Source organism: Diadema antillarum, unplaced genomic scaffold, assembly GCF_040938485.1.
Source record: "Diadema antillarum isolate AM-2024a unplaced genomic scaffold, OU_Dant_1.0 scf00000140, whole genome shotgun sequence".
Classification (NCBI taxonomy): Eukaryota; Metazoa; Echinodermata; class Echinoidea; order Diadematoida; family Diadematidae; genus Diadema; species Diadema antillarum.
In genome coordinates this window covers 795,037-814,074 of record NW_027271029.1, presented here as the reverse complement: position 1 = coordinate 814,074, position 19,038 = coordinate 795,037, and the positions used below count along the sequence as shown (strand labels likewise).

At 38.5% G+C, this 19,038-nt stretch overlaps 1 protein-coding gene across 1 annotated transcript in view; it reads left to right on the top strand.

Annotated features, from left to right (window-relative positions):
- The window catches only part of LOC139721220 (unconventional myosin-If-like), a 113,784-nt gene that overhangs the window by 12,127 nt on the left and 82,619 nt on the right, over nt 1-19,038 (top strand). The window contains exons 4-7 of the mRNA XM_071632543.1: nt 4,016-4,105; nt 4,460-4,554; nt 15,757-15,934; nt 17,414-17,576. Of these exons, the coding sequence (XP_071488644.1) occupies nt 4,016-4,105; nt 4,460-4,554; nt 15,757-15,934; nt 17,414-17,576 (526 nt within the window). The remainder of the gene's footprint in view (nt 1-4,015; nt 4,106-4,459; nt 4,555-15,756; nt 15,935-17,413; nt 17,577-19,038) is intronic.

The window sequence follows — 19,038 nt, the reverse complement described above, 5'->3', positions numbered from 1 at the left end:
ACATAACAAAAGACTGGTTATCCCTTGGAACTATTTGAGAGTGTTGCCACATTGTGCAAAACATAGACAACTTACATTGAACCTCATGAGAACTCTAGTGGTATGTTAACCCATTTCATCCTGAATTCTGACATCCCCTGAGACCTTGATGATTTACAAAATGCCACCAGGTTCCCACAGGGAATGGGTGAGTTGTACTAGCATGAAAAATTGTAATAAAGTATCCATGAAAGTGTAAACAGTGGCTTTAAATTTGGTAGTCTCCTTGAACACTTTAATCAAATGTGTTCAATATGTATGATTGAATATCTACATAGATTTGTTTTCAACTGTAACATATGAAAGAAGTATTTACACTTGCTTTGATTTAGCTTGAAATCTTAATTTTTATTGCAAGAAATGGTTATAAGATTGATATTGAAACATTTATTTTCTGGTTCAAATACATTGTATTTGTCCTTTGAGTCTCTGCTGGAAAAAAAAAATACATGTACATATACCGCATAGTATTTGGTGGCCAGTGTAAGGAACAAGCACGGTACAGGTATGGTTCTACAATTGTAAATGGCCTAATGAAGGCACTGTCTGAAGTTGTGTTTCTAGTTTGTAAATCTGAGTTCCGTGGTCATCCTTGTATGCGTACTACAATTGACTGGATTTACTGTGCTAAATGTGTCCCATAGACAATGGCAGTAAAATAAATCATCAACATTAATATTTTTGATACATTTGAGCATCATCATACAACCAGAGCTAGCAGAGTGGGACTGTACACTGTATTGGGAAATTGGCCACTACAGTGGCAAACAGTGGCTTTTAATCGAGTAACTTCCTTAAATTGCGTTAATAGTCAACTATGTGTGTGTGTGATTGAATATTTGTATATAGCTTTCTTTAATTGTGGGGTTCAGAGATCCAAAGAGTAAAATAACCCTCTTTATTCCATCATGCTTGTTGGTATAAATAAAATACTTAAATGGTACAGTAGTACAATAGGTGTGTAATTGTGTGTACAGTTGAACCTCTTGTATCCGGGCAAGTCGGGACCGGGGCTCATCCGGATAAGGGATTCGGCCGGATATGGGAGACTCCATGCTTTATACATGTACATATACATACACATGTACTGATGTAGCCCATTGTAGTACCACATGTAGTAATATGTATACTGCAACCTTTTCAATGTTACATTTGGGGATGTTTGGGGATGTTAAAATGTATGAAGGTAAGCAATTTGGAAGGAAATTTGATGTAATGTATGTTAATCATGTTGGAAGTAATATGTAATTCATGTGTGTTTGTGTAGGAGTTCAAGTTCTCAAGGAGTTGGGAATCCCCCTTTCCTCCCGTAATTATTAAAAAAAAAATCATGGCGAGATTGCGTCCGTATAATAGAGAGATCCGGATAAGAGAGGTACAACTGTATTTATGTGCAGGTCTGTGTTTGTATCATGGGGGGGGGGGGGGGGGGGGCAGTAGGATGGATAGGATGTCATGGACTAGTCAAATCTGTCAAATGCATGTATTATTGTCTCTGCTGGCTACATTACAATGTGATATTGTTAGAAGAGACCTTGGGGACATTTCATGAAGCGTTTTGTCCCAACAAATTTGTCGAACAATTTTGCTCTCAACCAATCAGATGCAAGGGTTTCAGTAGCTTATAACAGTTTGTCAAACAAAATATCTGACAAAACACTTCATAGAATGCCCCCTGGCAAAACAGGAAGTTATTACCTGTAATATCAAAAGTCTGTATGGAGGGCATGCTTATACAAGCTATGTCATCTGAGAAATGCATCACTATGGCAAAAATAATCCACACTACAGAGCACTTGGCATTGTGGATTTCTGCTAAAGGATAATTGCACAGTTCTTCCAAACCTTTAGTGGGACTTTCAGTGTGTGTATCTTTAGTTGTTTGACACTAAGAAGGAATTAAAATGTGCAGACATATTCATCGCGTTGTATTAAGGTATTTGTCATCCTTTTGAAAAATGATTGTTTCTAAATCCTGTCATTGAGACTATTAAAAGTGAGAAAGGTTGCAAAGATTTTGTGCAGAAGGGATTGACATGGTTTCACTCTGCAATTTTTCCTCGACTTTAACATCTCATAGTGCATCTAATATAATTGCAATAATGATCAGAAACATTGTTCAGCTATCAAATGGAATGACACTGTATTCTTCTCTGCATATATCAAGTTAGGCAGACTGTAATGTCTCATCTTCATTCGTTTATGCAGGAAGTGATGGACTAGCCCTCCGAGAGAGATTGATTTGGTTTGTTAGTTTCGATTTTAATGGTGTGATTTTTTTTTTCCTCAAATTTGTTTTGATACATAATAAGACGTTATTTGCTTGATGTTGGAGCACCACATACAGGAGCCAGTTTGCAAGCAAACCCCTGGATATGCCTGAGAGATGTTTTGGTGGTTTCGTGTGAAAACATCAGCCCTGGGTAAAAATGTCAGGGGGGTAAAAATGTCAGGAGGTAAAGATGTCAGAGGTTAACATGTCAGAGGTAAGAATGTCAGAGGTAGAAATGTCAGGGGGTAAAATTGTCAGAGGTAAATATGTCAGAGGTATTAATGTCAGAGGTAAAAATGTCAGAGGTAAAAATATTACAGGTAAAAATGTCAGAGGTAAGAATATCAGAGGTAAAGATGTCAGAGGTAAAAATGTCAGAGGTAAAGATGTCAGAGGTACAAATAGCCGGGTTCACACGTACAAAATAGCGGGATGATGATCGCGCTCCATATCTCGAGATTTTTTGCAACCGTTCACATGCTCCAAATAAGTGGGATAGGGATCGATCGCACTCAAAATCTCGAGTTTTTTGCAACTGTTCACACGTACAGAATTATCCCGCTAATTGCCGATCGAGAACAGCAAAGCCTGCAAACTGGGTCACACAGCGCCCTTCTCTATCACTGCCTGGGCGCACTTCTCTGACTGTGATGTCATTTACTTTCCTATGTATCAGCAGGAAATCACCTTTCTGGGAATTGCAGTTAATAGTGATCGGCGATTGCCGTTCTGCATGGAAAAATATCGTAAACTGCAGGAGACAAGAACCTCTGCAGAGCATATACACGCTTCTTGGAGTGAGATTGTGCAGTTACCATTTTATGATGTGGTATGATGGGCGGCCGGTTCCTCGCTGGTTTTGTTTCAGACACTTGACAGTGTCGGAATCGTACATGCAGATTAAAGGACAGTTTACCGCTCGTGTCGTGCTTCCAAAAAAAAAAAAAAAAGAGAGAGAGAGAGAGAGAGAGAAAAATGGATGGGATGGGGAGGGTGAGGATAGGCAAATCGCACACTACTTGTTTCTGGTTTATTAGTATTCTCAACCCATAGAAGCACAGCCAAGGATTCCATACTAAACTTTCAGCCAGAGGTCCGCATTCAAATTCAATCCACCAAATGTTAACCTAGGAATGAGAATCAGCATGAACATTTTTTTGTTGTTGTCTTTTACTTTAATTGCTAATGATTAGGAAATATCCATGTAAACTTGTCGTGAGATCACCTCCCACTTCCTTATATTCCTTAAGTGTTTTCACATCAGCCCGATGTTTCGAAATAGCTTGATATTTTCTGACTTGGGAAATTAACCCGATCACGAAATAGCGCGCTATTTGATAATGTGAATACAAATTATCGCTCTGATCTAGAAAATTTCTTGAGTCCAACTCGGAGAAATTTCCGAAATAGCAGCATAATTAATGCGAACTAGTGTGCTATTTGATAATGTTCGGGCTGATGTGAATAGGAAATGAAATAGTGCGCTAATTTGCGATCGCGGAAAATATCTGGAGCTTGGATTTTTATCAGGCTGATGTGAAAACGCCTATTATTTATACATGTTATCATACATACTCATAATTGTACGCATGATATGCATGCAAAAAGACTGTGCATTGGTGATATTCCCTCCAAACATTTTTTTTTTTTGAAGGGGAGATTCAGTCAGATATTGAGTCTTTTCCTTAACCATTTAGCTGCCAGACTTACATTGGCCCTGTGCTCATATCAGTCAACCCTTTCAAGCAGATGCCCTACTTCACAGACAAGGAGATTGACATGTACCAGGGAGCCGTGAGTACATTTTTCAGAGAAAAGCTACTCGACATTTCATTAAAATCAGACTTGAAATCAGGAAGGATTTTTCACGAACAGTAACATTGATTGCAACAGCATATTACATGCAAATTAGATGTCGTGATTGAGGTAATGATGCCATTACTTCACAACCCTCATATTGTTTGTACATTAAAATATAAAAAAATGTCATTTTTGGTTGATAGTTTTGCAAGTCTGATCCTCTCCCCATATCATATACTGAATTCCATGTGGCGAATTCATAAAGTACAGCACTGTACATTCTTACCAAATTTTGCTATGCCGGCATTCATTGCGCCATTTTGTTTTTGTTTTTGTTTTGTTTTGCAGGCTATTTATGAGAACCCCCCACACGTGTATGCCCTCACAGACGACATGTATCGGAACATGCTGATCGAGTATGAGAACCAGTGTGTCATCATCAGGTAAGTACAGGGGAGATGCATGGTGCAGCGGAATACGTTCGAGCGTATCTCATAATGTGGGCTGGGATATATCACCACTTGCCTCCATGTGCTGTACAAGAGGGCCATCTATAAATATGTGGTGCATCATCACATACTGTAGGCCATATACTGTAAGAGCTGAAATTTTCGCTGTGGTTTTATTTTCGCGAATTTCGTGAATCGCCTTTGAACCGCGAAAATAACAACACCTGAAAATAACAACGCTAGAATAACTAAGTTCAGTTAGACCCTCACAACCGCGAAATTAACAACACGCGAAAATGTCCTCCAAGTAGCAATTCGCAAAAATTTCAGCTCGTACAGTAATATTCAATAATGATTCTTTGGTTTTCAGCAGATATGAATTTGTCAGATGCTAAGCTTTGAATCAATATGTGATTTGCCCTATATCAATACAAAGAAAATATCTTAAAATGGAATTAAAGTTCGAAATCTGTAAAGGTTATAATGCCAAAGTTAGCGTGACACACATTTTTCTTCTGTCATGATCTTCAACTGTATAAGGGTGATGTGATGACGTACTACATATATGTGTTCCCTCTATTGTTTTGCATGATAACCAGCCTTCACAAAACTGTTTGTGACTCTTTTTGTGACAATTTCCTTTTTGCTATTTTACTTCTTGTTCTTCCTCCTTTATCACTCCTTGAAATGCCGACGTGTAAGACTAAAGTACCCATGGCCGATTTGGGCATTTTTCTTTGTTTTGTTTAAAGCTGTGGAACAGTGATAAAAAAACAAACAAACACCCAATCAGTAATTTCTTTCAGGACTGAAGAGCAAAGATGCACCTCTTTGCGTCAGCTATTCCTCCCTGTTTAAATTATTGCTAAAAAGCAGTTTGCATAGATGAAAGGGAAAAAATTACATTTTAGCCCCTCCTTGCAGTAACCACTGTTATAATGATCTACCTTCATCCATGCTTCATCCAAGGCAGTAATTTAATTTTATTTTTTTTTTAAATGCAGGAGAGTACTCGGTTTATCTTTTTGCTTCTCTAAATGTATGGAAATTACTATTATCATCACTATCATCATCATCGTCATTATCATCATCACTATCATCATCATCGTCATCATCATTAACAACAACACCATCATCAACAACACCATCATCATCACTACTGCTGATATGTCTATTATGGTCATCGTTATCATTATGGTTAATGTCCTTTGCAAGTCCTTTCACTTGTCCTGCGGCTGAAACTTGAGTGTTGCGGTATTCCTTCATATCATGACTGTATGACCTATTTTCCCCATATTCAGCAGCAGGCCGCATCAAGGATGTGTTACTTATATTACTGCATTTTAACTGGTACAAGGGATAGGAGAAAAAGAGGCGGGGGGGGGGGGGTAGTGGAAAATACCCAGAAAGAATAAGAAGAGTAAATGTACAACTTGAACACACCCTATGGCGAGACTATTTACTGAAACTGTAGTTGGGTCCTTAGTATAGAATTGCAAGATTTGTTATTGGAGCTAACCTTCAATGTATACTGTATCAGACAGCGGGTTTGCTGACTTTATAAATTACTTCCTTGTCTGTTTTTTTTTAATCTCATACATCATAGTCCTACACTTTTCCTTCACACCCAGAGTGAAATATTTGAAATAGATGATAGTAGGGCACCTAGATATTAGGTAGTCTGAGCTTGTTAGTGACATTAAAGTTTATGCAAGATATACTTTTCTTTGTAGGCCCTTGTATTCAACTTTGCAAAATATACAGATGAGTAAATATGTGACCTCTTTTGACCCGTTCTGTACTGAATTCTGAAATTCCCATATAGACTTAATACACAGGCCACCAGGTTCCCGTATGGAATGGGTTAACTGAGACAAGGGTCTTACTCCAAGGCTGTCACAGTTAAAGAGATAGTTTAGTTTCTGTTGTGGTCCAAATAAAAGAGGCACCTACCTTTTATTCGGACCACTTTGTGTTTTGATATCTCAGCCATTTCAAAACCAATATCCAAAACCACTTATAAGATATGAAAGAGCATACAATTTGAAGAGGAATTCAAAGTTTATTTGATGAAAATCGGTTTTGAAATGGCTGAAATATCAATAAAAAAGAAGTGATCCTAATGAAAAGTGGGACCCAGCTTTTATTGGGACCACAACCAAAACTATACCATCCCTTTAAAGGTAGGGAATCCCATTTGCATGCCTTAAATGAAGAGTTGTATAAATACAGTGGTATGTTGAAGAGAGTATCATTTTAGAAACTCCCATAAAGTATTGAAAGTGGAAGGTAACATTTAGTACATTTTTATTGACTGTTAGATTTTGAATTGAATTTTTTATGGGACTCACCGTAAATTCCAGTACATTACTAGGCTAGCTTTGCAGACCCATGCACTGCATGTATGTCCATCATGTATATTTTGTGAAGAAAGTTCATCAAAACTTACAGACATTTCTATATACGTTCTTGCCACACCCTCTATATGTGACCGGCGACAACGGTTTCAGGCAAAAGTCGGGAATTTTGAAAATTCATTTTTTCACTGAATCACATTGCTCATTTCCTAAGCTTTGCATTGATATAAAACACTTGTATTCTTCGGCACCATAAGTGGGCATAGAAAGAGAAATAAAATGCACTTTTTAAGTTGTTAGCCCCACAAAATTGCGAGAAAACAGGCTTTGAAGATTCACCTCTTTCTCAAGGACAATGTCCGAGCGGCGATGCGAGGGGAGAATCACCCATCCGTACGATGGTGTCAATCGATGTTAAGCCCCGCCTTTAGCAACCACATCGCCTTCTGATTGGCTCCCTGAGAGAGTCAAATTTCCCGGGCACCTTCCTCGGAGCTCAGCGTATGGAGCCGAAAAACAATGCGTTTCGCTCGGGTTTGTTTACCAGTACATCTTTCAAGATGGCGAATACGATAATTGCACGTATGGTGTACATGTACATGACGTGTATGGTGCACGTATACGCAATGGCATCCACACGCCATGACTGTGCAATGTGCATGTGTAACAGGAGCGGTGGCGAATCCACACATTTACAAATCGCGTTTTCATTGTGGTTAATTTGTCTTTATCATTGGCGACCCTTTTGAAAGCAGAATTGCTAGTGCTGGCAAGGGTCATGCTTAAATTTAAAAAAAAAAACACAACTCGTTAGTTTGATGCGATTTTGACGTGTAGTATTTGAATATAATTGGTCAAATGTGACTGCTCCTTTCCTCTTATCTGCCTTCCATTGAGTCAGTCTGCTGTCATAATCTTTACTACATGTACAAGTAGACACATTTGAGAATATTTAGTTTTCTTTTCACACGATTATGTCATGCTACACGATTTTTGTTTCACTTCCGTTGTCGAACATTGCGGTAGAATAGTTTGGACAGAAAGCCACACGAAGAGCACGCACTACAGAGCGAGCGAGCGAGCGTATAAACCACTATAGCAAGAGCAATGGAGCATGTAATCGTGCACGCGTGGACAAAGCATTCCCCACACGCTGCAACTGGTGTCTTCGAAAGCCGAATTATGTAAATGTATGCGACGCACCAGCCAATCGCATGCGAGACCGTGCGCCGTAGCAACGCTGGGGATATTGGCGCGGCATTCGAAAGAAGCTCGAAACTGACGAGTGCGATCCAACATAGGGTGCTTAAAATTCCATTTTCGATAGGAAAAACTTAGTCTTATGCTATGAAATTTAATGTAGATGTACAAAACATACCAAAGATTCGATTTCTGCAAAAAAACTAAATCGACAAAAATAATGGTCAAAATCTTTGTACCCCTCCTAGGAGGGAATTTGCTCTTGCGACTTTTGCCTGAAACCGTTGTCGCGGGTCACATATGTTATTACATCAGCTCTTATACTTTTAGATTTGTGTTTATAGATAAAAAATACAGAAGACTGCAACAAAAAGGCTTAAGTGTGGCTGACACACAGAACTACTGAGTAGTTGAGTTTTGTGCATTATTCAAATTGTAGATAACTGTTGACTTCCAAATTTCTCAGCAGTGGCCTAAACAAGTCCCCTGAGGTTCATATTTAATGTTTTGCTGCATTTTGGGAGGTCTGTAAAAGGTATCCCCTACCTTTAAGCTGTGGCGACTGTTACCTGTTTTTGGTTCTGGGGTGAATGGCTGTGTACAGAGTATCCAGTCTACTGCCATTTGCCCCATGTTGAAATACCTAGTCCTGTATGTCCTGATACTTCTCTGCATTCTTTACTGCAATCACTGGCTAAGAACATACCTCTGTTGCCTAGCAACCCCTGTTTATTGGGCACTCCTAGCCTTAAATGAGCCCTGACTGTTGGGAATGTGGTTTGTCGATTTCATTGGCCTATTTTTTTTTTTTTTTTAAGGTAGTCTTCATTGCTAGGCTCAGTATACATATTGGCTACATGTCTAGATACACAACCAAAACAAACAGACAAACAAATAAACAGTGACCATTCTGTCATAATCTTTTGAATGGAAGACAGACATAACCTTCAGATACTTTACTTGAAGTTAGTCGTATCATTATCAGTGAGGAAGGGCAAGAAGGAGGTACAAATGATTGGAGTAAAATTTGGGTTAGCAGTACAGACTACAATCTTGCACTAGAGTGTGATGTACTTCGCCAAGTTACTAAGTTAGAGCCGTGGGGACTTTGCTTTTAGCCAAGTGATTCATGAATGCGGGATTTTAAGAGCTAATCTCGTGCTGTTTTTTTCAGACCCAGAAAGCGTCTCTATTAGTCACTACAGGCCACTGCACTGCAAGAGCCAAAATCACTCCAAACCAACACAATGGCTGCATTAGCTCTGCCTCTTGTGATTGTATTTGACTTTGAATGCAAAAATGATTATGATTATACTTGTAATGATAGTAATTGTGACATATTTATTGTATAATAAATATGGATTTATTCTCTTTGTCCACATCATACATGTGATAGAAGTCATATACACACATAACAGCATGAAAGTATTTACTACCCAAGAATTAAAGGGTGTGTGACGTTCTGGTTGAGGTGAGGATTTAGCTTTTAACGTTTTGCGAGATATTCAGAAACCATTCTATGAGATGTCAGATAGCATGCAATTCTAAGGGGTCTCAAAAGTTTATTTTATAAAAATCGGTTTTGAAATGGCTGAGATATCCCAAACAAGGTGAAACAAAGAGATCCTAATAAAAGGCGTGGACTGTAGTCTTTTATAATTATCACTTTTTTGGATATCTCAGTCATTTGAAAACAATTTTCATCAAATAAACGTTGAATCCTTCTTAAAATAACGTGCTATTTCATATTCCATAAGAGGTTTCTCATTATCTCACATAGGAATGTTCAAAACATGAATCCCCGCCTCAACCAGTACTGTACAGTCCCTTTAGGGAAGTCATAAAATTGATTTCTCAAAAGTATTTTTATAGTAATCAAGGAAATCAGATCCTGCTCCTTTACTTTCAATAGGTATTGATCTTCCTGTTTCATATACATACCTATCTCTTTGCTTCTTTTGGCACATCTTGCTCACTGCAGCATACCAGTACTCAATGCAGAAGGTACCATCCAGTGTTTGGTGACCTGGAGAACATTGCTGCAGAAAATACCTTACTTTACAATCGTTCAAATTGGCAGCTCTGAATTTCACTTCATAATTTATAAGGGAGAAAAATTTGATGAAACATGTTAAATTGATTGAATCTGCAGAGTGTCAGAAAGATATTAAGAAAAGGAAAAATTCATGTGTTTAGAGAGAAACAAGATCTTTTGAAATTTGCAGAATTTGAGGATCAGTCGTGAGTTGATCAGTTTATATTTTTTGTATTTTGTATTTATTTATTCACCACTCATGGGATGGATAGCCCTTTCAGGGAATTGCTGTTTTTTGAAGGGGTACCACAAAAGTAAAAACAACATAACAGTACAGTTATAAGGGCCTTTTGAAAATTTGTAAACCAAACAAACAGATGGTCTTTAAACAATAAGGAATTGAATTAAAATTTTTTTCTCTAAGTTTACCCTTTCTAACATGAACAATAATGATGATAATGATGAATAAATGGTAATAATGACAATAACAACTTCAGCAACAGCTATGCTCGAGATTATTAATTAAGATGATAATACAGTTGAACCTCTCTAATCCGGCCTCCCTTTATCTGGATCTCTCTATTGTACGGACGCAATCTCGCCGTGATTTTTTTAAAAATAATTACGGGAGGAAAGGGGGATTCCCAACTACTTGACAACTCCTACCCAAACACACATGAATTACATATTACTTCCAACATGATTAACATACATTACATCAAATTTCCTTCCAAACTGCGTACCTTCAGACATTTCAACATCCCCAAACATCCCCAAATGTAACAATAAAAAGGTTGCAGTATACACATTACTACATGTGGTACTACAATGGGCTACCATCAGTACATGTGTATGTACATGTATAAAGCATTGAGTCTCCCGTATCCGGCCAAATCCCTTATCCAGATGAGCCCCGGTCCCGACTTGTCCGGATACGAGAGGTTCAACTGTAATGACAATGATAGTATGCTAGCAATACAAGCTTGTCTGGAATTTGGTATCACAGCATTACTGTATCATTCTGTAACTACTACTACACACTACAACAACAACTAATTTTACTACTTCTTCTACCCCTACTTCTACTGCTACTACTTAGATTTACAATAGATATTTACTGATAAATTGCATCCACTGTTCCTACTACCAGTAGTACTACAGGTATGTTTGCAGAGACTCCAACCCAAAGTACCTTCTGATCTGGAGATTCTCCCGACTGAAACCTCGAGTAAACGGGAGACTCAAAGTTGATGTGTGCGAAGCGCGAAATTCCTAGGGTTCTAGATGCTCTCTGGTGCTATCTAAGGCTTATTTTTTCAACATACGATAGAAATATGCAAGAAATCCTTTCCAACGGGAGATAAAGAGCCAGGGCGGGAGAAATTAAATCTCAAACGGGAGAACGGAAGATTTTGCAAAAATGGGTTTTCGGCGGGAGATCTCCCGTCGAAAACGGGAGAGTTGGAGTCTCTGTGTTTGCAGCGCAGACAGTACTGCTGTTATTGCTTTGTTTGTGGCTGAATTGTTCTTGCGAGTAGAACCTCTGTAGCCCACTCTACCAAGTTTCCCAGATAACTGTTTTCTTTTTCTTTTAACTCTTTATGTGCCACGTTCGCACGTCCGGCTTAGTCGACGGCGTGCCAACTTCGCATATTCTGCTCAACAAATAAAGCAGCCAAAACCGATCGATAAATCGCTAATCCTGCGGTACAATCAAAGCGTTTCTTGCGCTTTTGTTCCTCTCACATACGGCTTGCATTCTATGTGGTGATTGACTATCAAGCGGTGTTCCAAACTAGATTTGCGTATACATTCTAAGTTTCTGTCACTATTTTATGTGCAAAAGTCATGCCTTTACAGTAGTGTAACAACTGGTAATTCAAAAGAAAAATTGAAAATAAAATTGTTATACATTATATATGGAGTTTGGCATTCCTCTCTAACTTTGCTCACTATTATGTCCAGCTTAACAGAAATTTGTAGAAGTAATGCATATTGGAAAAACATAATTCTTTCTCAAAGCATGACTACCTTTTTGTCTCAGAATAACGTGGCACATAAAAAGTTAAAGCCCTGATGTGTACTTGGTGTAGAGTAAAAGTGATTCAATTTAGAAGTGACTCAGTTGATCATTTCACAAGAGCAAAACTGATAGTCAGGTTTATTACTGTATAAAATAAAATTTAAGGAAGTAATTTGTTTAAATGATGTGATAGTGTTGCACACACAGAGCTCTAGAAGATATCTGACAACAGTAAGCCATACTTAAAATGTCATCAGACATTGTTAGGCTGTTACCATAGATGTTCTTGCACCTATGAAATGTTTTTATAGCCATGTGTTCTGCAAAACATTCTTACAGTTTTTGTTACAGGTATATATTGTAAATATATTGTAAATGCAAAAATTCAATTTCTCATAATAGAGAATATCCAGTTGCCTTTCATTAGGCCATTTTTAATTTTATTATTATTATTTTTTTTTTTTTGGGGGGGGATGTTGTTGTTGTAGGAAAGTATGTTATTGCTTAGTCCCTGTCAAAAGGTGACACTGTAAAATGGATGCTAAAAAAGTGGACGGAGAGGGCTACGAACAGAAATAGTGGATCAGCAGGCAACAAACTGGATGATGTGTTCCGGTTTCCCCCTTTCCCCTGCACCACCATCACCACCACAACAGCAACAACCACCACAACAACCACCACCACAACAACCACCACCACAACAACCACCACCACAACAACCACCACCACAACAACCACCACCATCACCACCACCACCACAACAACAACAATAAGAAAAACAACAACAACAACAACCGCAACAACAACAAGAAAAACAAGGAAACAACCCCCACAACAACAACAACAACAACAACAACAACAACAACAACAACAACAACAACAACAACAGCGGGGGTGTCTATCATTCCTTTGGCTAACATTCACATGTACATGTAAGAGTCATTACATGATATGACCATGGGAAGGAATGCTGATTAGATATATCTGCATTAGTGGGGTGGGTACATCATGAAGTCTACGTTGTGCGGATGTAAACGGTGCTATTTCATGCAAAATTTTTTGTTCACATCACTTGAAAATCAAACATGCATGCTGTAAAACAACTAATGTTCGCATGCATTTTAATTTCGAGAATGTTGCGAGAGCCAAGATTCGCGAAATGAAAAAGCACGCGAAGGCTCTTGTCTACACTATATGCATTGTGTGCCAGAGGCACTCCATGAAAATTTCATGCCGCGAAAAAGGACATCGGCTCCAACTCGCAAAAAAGGCTGTCGGCTCCAAATCGCAAAAATTTCATGATGCTAAAATATCATGTTTTACAGTAGCTTTTGATGTTGTTTTGGTTTTGATCATCCCACAGTCCAAGTCGCGTTATTTTTCTTTTCCTCCAACGTAAATTATGTTGCTGCTGGTACACTGAGTGAGATTTGTCACTGTTGCTGCATTCACATTTGATGTCATGAAAGCTGCATCATACTTACAGCAAAAGGATGTTGCATCCATGTTGTGAAAATAACCATGACTATTGTTTCCCATGGCATTGATATGTTTGCCTGTTATGGTTACTTCAGGCAATATTGGCCAGCTTGAAGACTTAACTTGTACATGCAGTCGTGTGACTGCTCTACAAAATTTGATGCCGTCATGGAGAATTTGGCATGGGTATACGACTGCATGTAATCATAGTTTCAAATAAAACCGGCAGGTGATGTGAGAAGATTCTACTTGATTTTTGATATTTTAGTCTTATCTTGTGTCATCCTTGGCAATTCCCTCACTTCCAAATTGTTTTAGTAATCAGTTACATTTTTGCTCAAAATAACCACTAATCAGGAAGAAATAAAGCGATATTTAGTCGTGTAGGGTTTGCAGATATACCATGAAGTATTCCTCATAATCGAGCAGGCGATGTATGTGGTAAAAAGCATTGAAAGACCAATATTGAGCAGTTCTAGGAATTTTCATATTGTAGTGACACACAGCATTTGCATATTATGACCCCACACTGAAGGCGTGCCTCCTCTTTTTTAAAATGCTTCATGATGAGCCTGGATTTTAATCAGGAATATGTGCAAACAATGACAAAATTATGAAATGATCTGAAGTGTGCACCAGAGGATGCCACACATTATGCCCTGTACAATGTACTTTGTACATTGACACACCCGTATCATGTGTGATGCCAGCTGCTGCAAGAATATGAATTCGGTGTGAAAAACAGCCTGGATAAAATTAGGAGAAATTGATGTTAAAAGACCTATCATGTTTTATGTGAGCCATGGCAACAAATGCAAATTTGGTGTTAAACAACAATGCATCAAAAGACAACATAAAGACAGAGGGAAGAAGATTAGCTGACATCTTTTCCCTATGCTTACAAGTACAGAGCATTTGCCTGTGCAGCTCCCAAACTCTCGAATGATCTACCATTGGAAGTCCAGAAATCCCCAACTGTAGCAGTCTTTGAATCACGACTCAAAACACATCTTTTCATTTAACTGTTCATTATTATCAAGCACATCAGAAGCTTTTGCAGCGCAGAAGAATACATGTCTATAGGTTTTGTGCTTTATAAATTGATATATTATTATTATTATAGAAGAATGTATGTTTTTATTCACAATCATTCTTGCTGTCATTCATATTGACATGAATAGAAGAGCGATGGGCACATTTTATCTGTCAGACAAAGGGCATAATAGAATCTCTCAGCAAGAATTAGAGAGACTTGGGCAATTATGCAGTGCTCCATTAAACATCTAATGAGTCAATATATTGGGATGTTAGCCTTGCGTGGAAGTGTGTTATATGAAGTGAGGGGAGGAGAGAATTCTGTTGATTCATTCACCCAGCTGTTAATCCTTATTATAGACTGTTAAAGTGGAGCAACTGTGGCATTTGTTTCTTCTTATTCCTTTTTTTTTTTGGTATCTTCGATCCGAGAGTTCAGTTATCTTCCATTACCAGTCATGCTTAGAATTATCATATTTTTATGTGAAGAACATAACTTTGTCACAGTGCAATTAGAATGTTGATATTGTTGTGTTAAAAAAGGGACCCAATTAAAAAAATAATTTTCCCCAGACAATACTGACATGAAATCAGACCATAATAGATTATAAAGAAGTCATACATTGTTATGCTAATATAATGTCTCCACGAGCGAGCTCATAATGGGAGCTTATAAAAATGTTAATTATTACGATAATAATCAGAATGTTTTCATGAAAACACAAACCAGTTATTTAAAGGTGTCAGTTTTCTTCAATTTTGTCTCCTTCTAGAAGTGAAATTTGTAAGACAAAAGTGAAGAAAAGTCACACCTCAACTTTCACCTCTCTGCTTTATTATCTCTTGCTTTCAAGTTATTTCAAGTTCATTTTTGAAGTGTATGTATGTGTCTGTATGCATGTGTGTGTGTGTGTGTGTGTGTGTGTGTGTGTGTGTGTGTGTGTGTGTGTGCCTACATTGGATCTCATGTCATATCATTAACATGATAATTTCAAGTGAGGCATGAATTGACCAATCTTTATTTTTTAAATAATTTTTTTAAATAAAATTTTTCCTTCTCTGTACAGTGGTGAAAGTGGGGCTGGTAAGACGGTTGCAGCCAAATACATCATGGCTTACATCGCCAAGGTATCCGGGGGCGGGTCCACCGTACAGCACGTCAAGGATATCATCATCCAATCAAATCCACTACTGGAGGCATTCGGCAATGCTAAGACAGTGCGCAACAACAACTCCAGCCGATTCGTGAGTAGAGAACTCCTTATTTTGCCCGTTAACTTTCTTTTGCTTGATAGACTGATGAGCATGAATATATGCAAATGAGAAATTGTACTCCCACGTCCCCCCCCCCCCCCTGCCCCTTGCTGCTGTGAATAATGGTTGTATGTAGTTGTTAGATAACAATAGCAAGTCCCCTGACCAAGTAACTGCGATGTGTCAGATTAAAGCTGATCATTTTTTATTTGGTTATTTCAGCTTTTATGGGATTAGAACAAATTAGAACACTAACACAGTTAACTCTCTTCATAAAGGCACTTCGTAATCACATATTTTTGTATGAAAGTGTTTGAGAGTTCTAGCATCTGATCTAATCTGAGTTGTAAGATGTACGAGTTGAAAGTGCTCATCAGGAACTCCAGAGAAAAGAGAAAGACACTCGGTACAGCAGCTTCTCCAATGTCTTCAGCTTGTGTGCATATATATTTATCTGTAAGGTTTTTGGCTATATGCCCAAAGGTTGGTTGAGAATCCTACAACACTTACCCAACATATCAGCTATATGTCTACATATGTAATTACCATATATTTGCTTAGAAATATTACTTTTTATTTCTTTCAATATCAGTTTCACTCCATTGTTTTATACTATGCTATGGCAGGAAATGTGTTTATAGGTATATGGTTTATGGAGTTGGCTTATTGACAACTTGACACATTGGTCCTCTATGAGATTTATATAGTCAGGTACCTACTCCCCCTTTGGTGGTTAGTGCATGTGTGAGTATCTTACAATACCCCAGTGAAAGTAACGATACAAAGTTTGAAGGGGGTATAGAGGAATCAGCTTGTGGTTAGTCAATCAGGCAGTTGATCTACTGCAAATGTTATGGATCAAACTAGTTCTCCAGTTTTCTGGAGACTTAAAAGAAATTTGACGCACATGTTGAGCTGAATGGAAAGTTGTGCAAGACACATATTTCAACAGTAGCAGAGAGTGTATTGCCGTGCTAACAGCACATTTTGACCCCAAAATGAGGTAAAAGGCTTGCGGATTGAACTACTTCTTCAGTTTTTCAGCAACACTGGAGAAAACTGGCACATATGAAAAACTTTATTTGAAGTCGTGCAAGACACATTTCCCACGAGTACTGGAAAGTGTTTTGCCATGGTAACAGTACATTATGGCCTCCAAATCAGGAAAAAGCCTTGCAGATGAATAATGTCTTCTCCAATCTATTATAGCAAATCAAATCAACTTTGGTACACTTGTTGAACTTACATATAATTCTAATTTGTGCAGGACAAATTTGTAAGAGCAAAAAAAAAGTGCATTGCCATGGTAGCAATAATGCATTATGGGCCCAGAGGCAGTGTTTGAAAAGGGGTATTTATAACCTTCAACGATATCTCGTAGTCATGATAAAATTGGCACAGCTTGTGTATGAGATGAGCATTTAACTTTGAGATTGAACCTCATGACTTGCGCAAATGTTTCTGTCGCAGGGCAAGTACGTCGAGATCCAGTTCACGAGAGCAGGAGCCCCGGACGGTGGCAAGATATCCAACTTCTTGCTGGAGAAGTCTCGGGTTGTGAGCCAGAACCAGGATGAGAGAAATTTCCACATCTTCTACCAGCTGCTGACTGGTGCCAATCAGGAACAGAAAGGTGAAAGAAAAACCTCCATTTAACCACAGAAACAAACAAACAAATCAAACGGGAAAACCCACCCAGACCAATGCTGCTTTTTGTTCAATATGCACACAGTGTCCCTGGATTCACTGTATAAGCTGTTATTTTCGCTTACAGATATTATCGCATATTTGGGGAGGTTACAGACATTTTCGCGAGATGTTCTTGTCACGAATTGACACGGAGGCTATTATGGGTTATTACCCCGGCGCATGGTGATATTTTCATGTGTTGTTAAATCAGTGCGCTCCACCTCTGATTCGCAAAATTCTTGAAACTTAAACTGTCATGAAGATAACAGCTTAAACAGTGTGTCATTCATTTTTTGCTTGCTGTTCCTATTTTGGAAGATGTTAAATGTCATTGTAGCTCAGTGACATCAGGCCTTGATACATTGAGATGGGAGTCAGATGGGGGAGGGGGGGGGGGGGGGGAGGGGGAGGGAGGCACCTGGGCCAGAGAAATTCAGTTAGCTTTCTTCCACACCCAGGCATCTCATCTTGGTGCTCTTAGAGCCTGAGATGCTGTACATCATGCACGGGACTATACAAAATTATGTAATGTAAATGAGTCAGCCTATTTCTTCATATTTGTTTTTCTTATGATGATGCAAGGCAAAATACAACAAATAACGAGACATGAAAACTCGTCACATTGAGGACGAGTTAGGTGATACGCTTGTGGTCATCAGATGACGGTCATCTGTGATGGACAAGAAAAGAATGTGATATAGGCACCTTGAAGTTATATTGAGCGTGCATGCGAAACCGTTTCTGTAACCACTCGGCCACGGGTCATCCACGGAAATGGTAAGACAAAAAAAAAAACAACAACAATGTATAGATGTAACAGGGGGAAAGTCAATGCCCACTCAACTAACGTGGCCGTGTGAACATCTATTGCATTGCTAGACGGAAAAGCGGCCTTATAACGACTGAGGTCGCTATGCCATTTCTGGCAACTTGGGAAAAATACGTCCCGCAGACATCAAACCTATAATCGGCTGGTTTTGATACCTTGCCTTTAATCACAATTTTCAGTGTAATGACGTCATCAAATTACAAAACAATGACATCGTCTTGAAAGACAATTGTTCAAAGTACAACACCTCAGTCGTCGTCATTACATACTATGATCGGTTTGACAAAGTCAACCTGGAAAATTTTGCTGCAGTCGAAGCAATGTGGTCTCCAACACACAAAAAAGAGGGATATTGCGTGTGTGTGTGTGTCTGTGTGTGTGTATAGGTGCGTTTATATACGAACATGATTTCTACATGGACGAATATGTAATACAAAATTGAAGAAAAAAAAGTAAAATAGCTAAGTATTTTGTTTCGTGATCTTGTGGGGTTCGAACCCGCAACCTCAAGTCTCTGAGACGTCGCCTTTATCCACTCGGCCATACGTCTCGACGAGAAAATATGGGGAAAGTAAAC